The sequence below is a fragment of the Lynx rufus genome, unplaced genomic scaffold, assembly GCF_022079265.1.
Source record: "Lynx rufus isolate CCGP_SWC_20201006 ecotype Redwood Valley unplaced genomic scaffold, mLynRuf1.p SCAF_15, whole genome shotgun sequence".
Classification (NCBI taxonomy): Eukaryota; Metazoa; Chordata; class Mammalia; order Carnivora; family Felidae; genus Lynx; species Lynx rufus.
Window position 1 is genome coordinate 8,031,590 of NW_025814829.1, and position 12,866 is coordinate 8,044,455.

At 38.4% G+C, this 12,866-nt stretch overlaps 1 protein-coding gene across 2 annotated transcripts in view; it reads right to left on the minus strand.

The window, feature by feature from the left end:
* RRP15 (ribosomal RNA processing 15 homolog) overlaps positions 1-12,866 on the minus strand; it is a 40,407-nt gene that overhangs the window by 15,722 nt on the left and 11,819 nt on the right. Inside the window, exons 2-5 of one of the 2 annotated variants that reach the window (XM_047076558.1) lie at positions 12,323-12,597; positions 9,770-9,867; positions 7,185-7,386; positions 6,629-6,935 (exon numbers count right to left, since the gene is read on the minus strand). In XM_047076558.1, coding sequence (XP_046932514.1) covers positions 6,924-6,935; positions 7,185-7,386; positions 9,770-9,867; positions 12,323-12,597 — 587 coding nt within the window. In that variant the 3' untranslated portion in view covers positions 6,629-6,923. Of the gene's footprint in view, positions 1-6,628; positions 6,936-7,184; positions 7,387-9,769; positions 9,868-12,322; positions 12,598-12,866 lie in introns of those variants that run through there. The other variant, XM_047076557.1, reaches the window with a different exon arrangement.

The following is a 12,866-nucleotide window of genomic DNA, read 5'->3' on the forward strand; positions in this document are numbered from 1 at the left end:
TTCAGGGTCAAAATCAAGGAATCAGTCAATGTGCCTTCTCACATGTTGGTATGTGGCTGATATGGGGCTTCATTTATTTGGTTCAAGAGTGGGATCTTTAGGTCCCGGATTATAGAACTCTCTCCAAATAACTGACAATTCTTTAAACCTAAAACATTTAAACCTAATCATGTGAAAAACTCTCTAAAGTACAGTAGGCATCTTCCCTGACTAGGTAAACGCGTTCAGTTGTTCTTAAAATTTCAGGGCCCTAGAGAGACATACAGGACTCATGAACTTCTGCAACGAGGGGCCTCAAGGTCCATTGCTATTCTGGCTGTCTGCTCCTCTGTGCTCATGTTTCCTGCACTAAGCCAGCGCTCTCCCTACACTTACTGTTTTTAACCTGCTCTTTACGGTCATTCTTCTCATTCTGACTACAACCTGGAGCAGACTTCGTCCCATAAAAGTCTTCAGCTCTAGAGGGGAGGGTGGGAGGGGAATGGGTGAAACAGGAGGTGGGATTAAAAAGCCCACTTCTCGTGATGAGCACCGGGTGATGTATGGAAGTGCTGATTCGCTCTATTGTACATGGAAAGCTAACAGAATACTGTATGTTAACTACACTGGAATTTAAAATACAATAAAGTAAATAAATAAAGGCTTCATCTCTCAAACATGTTCCACCTTTTATAGTTTTGATTTTGTGAAGCAGTCACCCCTTTTGAATCTCCCAAGGCATAAAACTCACGGTCCTCACAACTTGTCCCGAATCAGGTCAGTCCCAAATCAAGTCAACCTATTCCTCGAAACTACCTCTCCAACCTGGCTCCTCTCTTCCGCCAACCCCCACCTCACTACACCTTAGTTCAGGTCTCCCCTCTTGCTTTATGGCAACAGCCAGCCACCGGCTGGTCTTCTGACAGTCTTTCCACCCTTCAGCCTTCTCTTCCTTAAAAAGAATCAAATCCGATCAGGTTGCTTACTGATGAAAATTTACAGCTGGCTCCCAAATCCCTATGGAATAAAGTCCAAATTCCCTAACAGAAGACAGAAGACTTAAAAATCTGACCCCAACCTACTTCTTCAGAATCCCTTTTTCGGCTTCCCACCCATCAGCAAACGTCCTGCACTTCCAACCTCTATGAAAGAAAAAAAAGAGGAAAGAATGGAAATTATAAAGGATGTGAAAAATTGGAGAACTGGTAGGCTTTCTTCCCCTATAGTAGCACGATGACTGCCAGTTGCTTTTCCTTGGATTACTACTGCTGAAAATGTCTATTCATTATGACTTCATTCTTTGACACTTATTTCACTTCTTTTCAATGTTTTCAAAGACGCTGTTTCAATATAGACTAGTTTCAACAGCATTGAACACTGGCTCTAATTTATGACTTTTTAAATGAAATTCTTTAGCTTACAGGTAAACATTTCAACAGAAATACCACTCACTGGTGCTTCCTTTCCTGTTATCATCAGAATTCACATCACAGAAAGGAAAACGCTTCTTCAGATACTCAGAGCAGCTTTATCTACAGACTAGGTTAGTCCAATGAATAACTAGTGCCTTCACTATGCTTGCTTCTTGACATTTTAAAATTATTTAAAAGCTAAGTGTCCTGTATTCTCTGGAAGCACATTCCTCTTGAGAGTCCTGTTTTCTGTGAACATCCTCCCATCATAATTTTTCTGACTTCCAAACCTTCTAATTTCATAAGCAACATATCACGTATATTACCTCGAACACTTGTTTAAACAATTTGCAAATGGCTTCTCTTCTGGTTTCCTTATAAGATGTCTGGTGGACTGATTTCTCCCAAGAACCAAACCTCCACTGAATTTAACACTCAGTACCTTACCCAAAATTTCTACCGTTTGGATAAGAATCCCTCTTTTCTTAGGTTCTCTCACTTCCACTAACAGTGTTCTTTCTCATGGCCCTATCTCAGAAAAATATACATGAAATAAAAACAAAAAACAAAAATTATCTAAGTCTCTACTATTGATTTAACAAGAATTTTTGTGACATGACATGCTAGTGAATCAAGAAAACAATGGGCATTACTGAGTAGACATAGGGTGCTGAAGTCACAAACACAAGTGACTTCCTTCTGTACATAAGCTTTGTAATATAAGGAATTTAAAAGAAAAAAAATAGATGCTACATTTGTAAATGACAGAGGTGTAATCTACATTTATTACATGTACACGTAAATCTACATTTATTAAAGTGATGGATATCCACTGTACAAATGGCCTGAGTTAACATAATGAAAAAGATGTGCAATTGTTATTAAGAAAAAAAAGTTAACCCTTTCATATGTAACAGAAGAAACAACTCATTTGTTTAATAGATGAAAAATACTTAGAATACTACTTACCCTAAGTTCTACTGAAGGCTTTTTGATTTACAGATATTAGCTGTTATCTCTTCTAAAATGAGCCCATCAAGTACCTTTTTGTTTTACTTTGCAGGATCCAGGCTCAGCTCCAAGAAATAAAGTATAGTAATTAAGGACTCAAATGTAATTTAATATATCAGTTTGACATCTTTTAACTTATGTCTTTTCAAACTCCCTTGCCCTAAAAATGATCTTTAAAAAGCAATTATACCTTTTTGGCCTCTAAGGAAGGCTTTCCCAGAAAGCCTTTACTCCAGAAATAATGACGGCATATAATAAAATTAAGAAAAAACAGATTTAAAAAATTCAAGGGCAACAATATTCTCCAAGTCAGCAGAATGAGAAGATTAAAAATACCTTGATAAATAGCTAATGATATGAAAGGCAGTCTTTGGAACATATAAAAAATATGCTCCTATCTAGGAATCAAAAGCCTTTGAAAAAGATTATGGTTTTCAACCATTAACAAGCAGACTTTTAACAGTTAAAGTTGTAACTCACAAAAATAATAAATATAAAAATATAAAATGAAATAAATCAAATGTAGATGTATGCTGCATAATACAAATGACCCTTCAAACAGATTTAAAGGAAGGTCACAGCTATGTGACGGTAAAGAGATGATTTACTAATTCTGCTTATCAGATTAAAAAACAAAATCAATATACTATATATATATTTTTTAAATCATACCCTCTCTTTTCTTTATTTTCTAAGAAACAACGTTAACCACACACATGCCGGAGCATGAATTTAGATATCTAAAGATCCTAAAAGGAATAGGGATGTTCATAAAGCTTGCCTCCAAGAAGATGCAGACCCAGAAAAATGCAGGAAATGCACGTATCTGCTTTACATGGACATTTTCCCCTCCATAAGGCTAAAACTTTAGAAAAATGTTTATAAACAAGTAGTTTTTAAATAATCCACTTCAAAACATTAAAAAATCTCTATTATCAGAGCGCCTGGGTAGCTCAGTCAGTTGAGCATCCGACTTCAGCTCGGGTCATTATCTCACAGCTCCTGAGTTCGAGCCCCACATTGAGCCCCACATTGAGCTCTGTGCTGACAGCTCAGATTCGGTGCCTGCTTCAGATTCAGAGTCTCTCTCTCTCTGCCCCTCCCCCACTCACTCTCTCAAAAATAAAAATAAACAAAAATTTTTTAAATTTTCTATTATCAAATATTTAAAGATTTACTGTTAGTGAAATATTTTTACAATTAATTTTTTTGTTTACTTTTTAAAAAGTTTTTATTCCATTTTTTGACAGTGCGTACGTGTACAAGTGGAGGAGGGGCAGAAAAAGAGGGAGAGAGAACGCCAAGCAGGCTGTCAGCACAGAGCCCAACATGGGGCTTGAACTCATGGGGCCTGAACTCACGAACTGTGAGATCATGACCTGAGCGGAAACCAAGAGTTAGATACTTAACCGACTGAGCAACCCAGGCACCCCTTAAAATTAAAGACTACCAATAATTCCATCAAAGCAACAGGAAGTTACGAGATTAACCTCTTTGCTTTTAAAATAAAAAGGAAAACTTCCAATTAAATAGCAGACATGTATTTATCTCTAATTCTTATGGAAAGCCAACTAAAATCAAAAGTATAAAAGTTATAAACAAACAAGGAAACAACACAGAAGGGGAAATAATTATAGACACAATATGCCAACAAGTTTTGGGATATAAATGAAAACTGGATAGAGTAGTGGTAACTAATTAGAAAGAAGAAAAAGCTAACGTTTAAGTGAGAAATTGGATCCATACTTAGGAACTGGACGCGAAGGGGCAAGTGGAGGTGAGACGGTGTGATAAAAATACAAGATTGGCTGACAGTCTGTGTTAAGAAGCAGTTGGACTTCTAAGTTCCCTCCCTGGCTGATGGAGGCTGGTGACAGACCCTAACATGGACAGGTAGTTTAGTCTCTGAAGATACTGAACCAGAAAAGTCTTGAACTCAGGAACACTGATTAACACAGGAGACTGTACTGAACAAGCCTACATACTGAATGCTGTCTGCCTCGTGGGCCACATCACCCTCCTCTCTGACTCTGTGGTTACTCTGCCTCCTCCTACTTCTGTCTGGCAAATCTCCCCTGTGCATCTCTTGTAAGGATACTTAACACTGGATTTAGAACCCACCCAGACAATTCAGAATGATCTCTTCACCTCAAGATCCTTAAGTTAATTATATCTGCAAAGCCCCCTTTTCTAAATAAAGCACATTCACAGGTTCTGGGAATCAGAACATGGACTTATCATTTAAGGAGCCACCATGCCACCCACTACATATAATCAGCCAACACATCAGCCCAAGTTCTAAGTGTTTCTGAAGAATAAAATAAAGCAAAACAAAACAAAAACAAACGCACTCCTAATGTATGTTCGTATAATGGATCCAATCTCTAGTTTATATTATTATAATTCTATCCGGCTTTCTTAACATGAAACTGCTGGCTTTTTTTTGTTTTTGAACATAAGACTTTAATGCCACAACTACGAATAACAGGACAGGGTTAAGGAATTGAAGACATAAAGAAGGTTTTCCAGACTGGCATTCTGATAGACAGCTGCCAGTGAATGCAGTTTATACATGGACTGACTCTAAATTTTAAAGATTTCATAACATTAGGAATACAGGATGAAAAGCCTGGGTTCTGACCCATTATGCCCAGGAAAGGGACAATGAGAACTTTCACAAAAGCTCTTCTGTTAAGACTGAGAAGGGAAGGGGCATCTATTAGGAAGATGTGCAACAGCAATAGCAATGGTGCTAAGAAAAGGCAAAATAGGAGAAAAAAAGGAAAATCTTATTTTTTACTTAATTAACATCCTCCTTTATCCATTTATCTATTTCTAATTTCTGAATAGCATTTTGGCCCACCATTCCCACCTTTAAATTGTCTCCTTCTCTTCAACTGCTTTAAAATCCACCCATTCTGGGGCACCTGGATGGCTCAGTCAAGCGTCTGACTCTTGATATCAGCTCAGGTGATGACCTCACAGTTTGCGGGATCGAGCCCCGCGATGGGCTCTGCGCTGATGATGTGGAGCCTGCTTGGGATTCTCTCTCTCTCTTAAAAAGTCCATCTATTTCAAGTAACTTCATAGGTTTGCTGACCTACGTCCTAAATGCATATTACAGTTAAATCAAAACTTGTCCCACAAAAAGGGCAGTCACTGAATTTACCTCTTACTATGCCTAGTGTAACTGATAATGTGCAGTCTAGACATATTAATGTAGAATCTGTTAATCTTATTTACCTTAAGTCATCTGTCTGTCTGGATTGTAAGACTTTAAAAGATACAAGGATAGCACCAGGTACAAACAGGCACTTAGTAAATATTTTTGATATTAATAAATGACCCTATCAGAAATACTATATTACTTTTTTTACGTTATTCACATGCAAAACCAAGCCCAATAAAAATAATGACTCTGGTGGTTTTCCCACAAAAATGAAATCACAGTGAAAGCAACATTTTAAAAATAAATGTGCCAAAGTGTTGTTAGTATGGGGTAAGAAGTTTTAGAAACAAATTATTTTGAGAGCAAAGCCACTGGTTTGACAGTGATGTAGAATAAAAGGAAGTCAAGGGCAAAAATGCAAATGGTAAGAAAGAAGAAACAATGGCACTGGAAAGAACCCTTTATGTCTTTTCACAACTCATGGAAAAAAAAATCCCAAAGCAAAACAAATACTTCTATTAAAAATTATTTTGAAATGAACAGAAAAAAAGAAAAAAAACAAAGATCTTTCTTTTTCCATCCTCCCGCTAGCTCTTTCTTGCTCAATGCTGCTGGGTCTTTCTCTAATTTTTAGAGTAAAATGTCCCTTGTGAGAACAAAGGAGGTTAGATTTTTTTAACTAAAAAGCATACATCCCCAAATACAGTATTCATGTGTTTATACGTAATTCTGACAAACACTTTAAAAGAGCAGCACCAGTGAGCATCAGTATCATACAGATAATTAAAAAAAATTGGGGCCCCTTAATATGCAAGAGATAAAGTTAAACAGCCTAGAAAACTTTTGTCAAAATTAGGTAAAATGGCAACTTAGTCAAATAACTTGAAAAAATACTTGAAGCCCTAGGCTAGCATGAAATTCCTGAATGCCCTTCTTGCCAGAGGTTCAAATGGCAAACCGAAAGACAAGCAACCAACTTCTAACAGAGACTCCATTCCCCGATGCAACAGAAATGAAGCCATCAAGTACACCTGCACTTAGCTTTCATTGAAAAACAAAACAAACAGCCCTACGGAGAGTGCAGCACATTTCAGAACCTCTCACCTGGCACATTAAGAAGGAAACTATTGGGGCCCACAGGTGGAAAGAACTGGAGAAGCAAAGTTATGGTGCCAGACGTTACAAACGGTAGTTATACTCTTATCTTCCAACCGGTCAGACATCACCAAGCGGCCTCAGCACAAGGATGACTCTCCACGGTGTTCCCCAAAGCTCCGACCCTTCATATTTTGAAGTTACACACCATCACGGTTACCTCTGTGAGTGAACATCTCAAACCGAAGCCGTATCCCTCACTCAGGTTTCTATTCTCCAAAAGGCACAAAGGGCAGGGTTTCAGATACAGAGATCCCGCTCCATCTCGGACTCCCCTGGTTCCCGACCGCTAACAGCAGGGGTACGTATGTCACTTTTAACTGGCAACTTCCATACTGAATAAATCATCATGAAGCTTAAGAATCCAAACCTTTACATCTGTAGTGTGCTTTTTCACCCCAAAACTTTAGTTTAAGAGCTAAAAGTCAGATGTACTGAATCCCACATAAAAGTCTTACCTGTTTGGCTTTCAAGTTCTTTCCACTCGAACTTTTCTCACTTGTACCTGCATCCATCCCTCTCAGAACGCTGATGAAATCTTTCTTGGAAACAGTCGATATCAATTTAGCACGTTTTCTAATTGAGCTTCCGGCTTCCTTAACCTTTTCGTCAACGTTCTTTTGATGCTTCTGAACAGCATTGAATAGCTGTACCACACCCCTATAGAACAGAAAATGACCAGAACAACATTAAATACAATTACACTAGAGTACAAACATGGAGGATGAAAACAATGTATTTTTACCACTTAGGAAAGAGGCAGGCATTTAATAGGCACTCAGATGAAAACAGCTGAATCTGAAAAATGAACATACATTTCAATGAAGGAATATAAACTTCTGAACAGAGAATAAATATACGTGAATTTATAGGTGATTTTTCTTTTCAGCTTTCATCTTTCTAAATCAACTTCTGTGCAATTAGAACTAAAAATTACTTTTAACAAAACATTTATTTCTCAAAATAGAATTCTACAATAACTGAAGGCATCATAATGTGCTGGAAAGAGAGCAGCCTTCACAGTTAGCTGTCTAACCATCTGACTGTAGCATCTAGAAGGTTTTCTAGATCTCAATTTCTTATATAAATGGGAAAAATTATACTCAAGTAGCTTAAAAAATATTCAGTTATATTATCTGCAATTCTTCTAATATAAAACTAATTTTAAAATCCAGTTTTAAGAAATACTTATTCAAAAAACTTTGTTCTGTAGTTAAGTTCATTCCAAGATGAATTCTGAAGGTTAGGACCTGCAGTGTCCATTACAGTAGCCACGAGCCACACAGAGCTAGTGAGCCATGAAATAGAACTGGCTAGTCCAAATTGCAATATACTCCAGGTTTACGATACACACTCAATTCTGAAGACTTAGTATGAAAAAAGAGGATTTTAACATCTCATTAATAATTGTTTTATACTGACTATATGACAAAATAAAAATGACTTGGATATAATGGGTTAAATAAAATACATTACTCAAGTTAATTTCACCCCTCTCTTTTTTAACTGTTTTCAATGTGGCTACCAAATAATTTTAAAATATATATGTGGCTCACATTATATTTCTAGTGGACAACACTGATTTAAACTATTAACATCCTTCCCAGCTCTAAAATTCTATCACTGGGAGAGGTACTCTGCCATGGACCCTGAGCATCTCTGTACATTCTTGCTAAGTTTTTCAAGGATGCAAGGCCCTGACTGTTCCTTACACAGGTCACTTCTGAGAGTTAGTTTACGGTATGCAACCTTGAGCGAAGAGGTAACATCTCCCCAAGACAAAGAGCAGGCTTGTTACCATTCACCATAAAAGCAACAGATTCCCAAGAACAGTGTTCTCCTGTAACACAACCCGTCGCACACTCAAGCATCCATACAGGGCACCTGTGTTGCCCCTGAGGGACAATGGTAACCAGTGGGAACGTGACGCTCTGGCTACTGCTTTGCCAACAGTCCTTTGTCTCTGACCCAAAGTCTCCTGTCTTCTCCCAGTATCCAGGAAACTAACAGGCTAGCTTATTAGCTTATAAGGAGGATGAAAATCCGTAGCCTTCCAAGCAGGGCTGGGACCAAAGTGAGGAAAGTGAGGTACCTAAGGTATAAAATTTAAGGAGGTACTTATTCTTGTGCACCAACCATACACTTTTCTAAATTCTTTTTATGTTTTTAATTTATTTAATTCTCAGAGAAATCCTGCAGGGTGGACACAATATTCTACTGTTTTTACAAGTAAATAAACTGAGATGGAGAAAAATTAGGTAGCACGCACAAGGACACACAGATGATTAAGTCGGCACTGGGATCTGAACCCAGCAGTCTGGCTCTACTGTTCAAACTCTTATCTCACTGTAGAACAGTCAGATGGATTTAAAAAATGACCCAAATAATGTAGGTAACTAGAAAATTAAAAGTAATTCCGTTACATATAATTGCTATATTCTTCAAGTAGCAGCTCAAATGTTCTCTCCTCTGTGAAGTCTCCCCCGCTGCCCTGACAATCTGCTGCTGTATGTTCCCAACACACAGGATATACCTCTGGTCTCAAAGAGACTAGAATTCCTACAGGTGAGTAGGCAAGGACCACCCAGCAGCCACCAGGTTCTATTTATCTTTGGACACAGAGGGCATCAAGTAAACATTTGGTGCCAATGATAAAAAATGCAGAGTGGAAGGCCTGCATAAAGCTGCTATAATGCAGAATTCCTTATGCCTCAAGTACAATGCAAGATAACAAAAACAGTCATCTAGTGCCATAAATTCAGACAATCGTCATAAGAGAAGTGCATGTCTAATTACACTGTTCTCGTGACTATAAAAACAAGATGATCTCAAATTGGTTCAAACCAAATATACACTGAGGACATGGTATTCTTGCCTCACGAGACCTGCAAAACCTTTGGCTGAATTCAGTATTAAGTAGGCAGGTTTTGATATAAATCACATGGCTCTGAGAAGGCAGAGCTTAAGAATCAGGTCTAGTCAGAAATGGATCACTATCAAAGCTTTAGTATACTTATTTTTTAAAGGGCAAGAACAGTCTTACCTTGTTGCAATTCTCTGAAGATTTCTCTCTGTTTCTTTGTCTTTGACAACATCTGGCTTTACTCTGCACATCATTTCCCATTCCCGCTTCTTATCGAGCTGTGTTATAAATATTGTTATGTGAAAGAATATTAGGCATTTTTGAAAGTGCAGCATACTTTGATATGATACTCTGTGAAAGGACAAAGGTAATAAATCATTCTGGCTTAGTTTGTCACAAGGACTGAAAAAACCCACATTTGGGGGGTTCAGCTCAGGGGGCCTGTGGTTAGCACTCAGCATGTCATGTGAGAAGCACAAAGTGAGTTTCCGTCAGGCTCTCTGACAGCAGGGGCCTGACTGAGCCAGGCAGGACAAGGTGGGTGTGAGAGAGCCACCTACCTGACCTGCCACCACCAGATCACCGGAGGTTAAGCATCAGGCAGACCCCGAACTACCGTCTTTGGTAACCACAAGTTTAAACATTCTTTATTTTTCAGAAACTGTCTTTCTCAGTAGTCAGAGTTGTTAAGAATTTGTATCAGCTTTTAAAAGCAGAGCATCATATCCATTAGTACTCTGGTCCCAGGCACCTGACGTGACACATCGGCACACTCCATTGGCATATACTGCCGTCTCGGGCCAACGTATCACCTAATATCAAATACATCAAATACACCAAATACGATGAGCTCATCCCCAAGAAGCTGGTGAGCATCAAAGGCATAATTAGAACCAGTAGGAAAAAATCTCCTTTTATCTGTTCCTTTTCTCCATCTGTGTAATGTCTCATTTTGTATTAATGAAAACGTCTAATCACAGTAAAATCAAATTCCTGCTCTCGCTATAAAAGATTAGCCAGATTCCTTTCTAAGGGAATAGATTCCTCCCCAGATCAGATAATTTACTTTAACTGTCATGAAATTCAGTAGATTATGCCAGAAATTTAAAAATCTTACTTGTAAGTTTAAAACAGCTGAGTCTTAATTATCTGTAGTACCCAAGGCATGCATAATCCCCAAATACTTTTCAAAAAATTTGAAGTATATTTTTATACTTATGATTAGAAATAAGTACTTGATATTCCAGAAACTGACAATATTTAACAGTAAAAAACAACGTGATTTGCATAGACTCTACTCAGAAATATATAAGAGCGTTTGTATCTATTGTGTCCTGTTTCTGGTATCAATAGGTGTGTTTTCTTCCCCCCCCCCCTTTGCAAATGTGTATTTTTTAGCGTTTATTCACTATTTTGAGAGACAGAGACAGAGTGTGAGCAGGGCCGGGGCAGAGAGAGAGGGAGACACAGAATCCGAAGAAGGCTCCAGGCTCTGAGCTGTCAGCACAGAGCCTGACGCAAGGCTAGAACCACGAACCGTGAGATCATAACCTGAGCCGAAGTTGGATGCTTACCCAACTGAGCCACCCAGGCGCCCCAATGTTTTCATACATTTTGCGAACAGTATCATCTCTAGCTTACAAAGCACTGGCCTGGAGCAGAGTGAAGAGACCCATTTCTCTTGGCTTCAAAATGTTCTTACCTTCACTAGAACACTGGGGCTAGAAGTAATTAAGGATCTTATTTTTAAAGCTTTCTCCAGCTTTTGTCAGAAAATAAAGATTCAAATTTTCAGTTGAAAAGCTATTAGTAAGATTTAGAGATAAAATTTATCTTAAAGTAAAATGAGAACACTGAATTAATAACTTTCTAAACGCAACACTTGAAAAAGCTCATCTTCATACAGCCTTCTGCACAGAGTAACTAGCATTAGAAACAAAGAAAACAATTCCCTTGAAACAAGGGAAGGGGGATGATGAACTTAAAAGGAAATATATGCCAATTCAAATCTATTTTTCTTTTTTTTACCTACGAAGTACCTCTTGGAAATCAGTACTTTTACATTGTCAGTACGATTATAGAAAGTTATTTTTCTTTCATTAAAAAGTATTTTAGACATAGAAATACATCATCAAGTACAAGAGATTTAAAAATCTTATTGTTTATTTTTATAATATACAATGGCAAACTGAAGTCCAACTTCTGCCCTCTAATCAGCAGACAGTGTGAGTCTACCTTCTATCATCAGTGCTTTAACCAAAGTTATAATGAATTCAAGTTTATCCAGCACTGAAATAGTCCGTTTGCAGAACTGCAACCAATCCCTGAGGATGACATCTTCATAGATTTATATTACAAAATAGGTTTTTAGCAAAAAGTAACTAACAGGATTATATTGGTTCAGAACCAAATGATGATGATACAAACAGCAAAACTAAATGAAATACTTAGCCCTAGGAGTCACTGCCACATGTATAACTTACTTGCTTTTAAAAGGATAAATTTCTTGGGAGTTTAATTTCTATTTCTTTGTTTAGATGCTTAAAAAGTGAATGTGCTCAATGGAGTAATTTAGATGAGGTTTCTGAACAAAACTGTGGTTATTCACCCCTGTGTCAGAGCCAGTTGACAGCCAGAATGGGAACTGGACCAACACCGCCAGGAAGGATTCAGTGCAGATAGTAACCAGACGAGGCAAACAGTCTGATCTACAAAACAGCCAGTAAGACACACCTGTTTTCTTTTCTCCAGTCTCTCTTGTTTTAACTTTTCTTTTTCCCTTTCCAGCTCTCTGTTTTTGACCAGGATAGTGGGTTTGCTTTTAGGAGTTTTTTTGTTAAGAATTTTGGCCATGGCATCCGCCCAGCCCACATTACTTCCAACACTAGCTTCGGGTGCATTTCCATTTTCATTGCCGTTGGGTTCAACTTCATCTTCATTATCAGCTTCCGCTGCTTCATCATCAGAAGAAAAGTGATCCTTTTCTGGCCCACAGCTTCTTACAGAACCTAAGAGTAGAAACAAGTTAACTCTAACACCTGAGGAAGAGGCTGCCAAGGCCATGCCGACCCCCAGGGCCTTTCTAAAGCTGACAGTCCTCCATCTGCCTCTGTTCCTGCAAGAGGGGGCTTTTCAAGTCCCGCAGCTCAGTGCCAGCAGAGGGCAAAAGGACCCTCCACCCTGCAGTCATCAGGCCCCAAAGACCTGGCCCAGTCATGCTGGGCCTCAGCACCCAGAACCCAGGTAGGAGAAACAAATCCAACAGCCCACACCACCT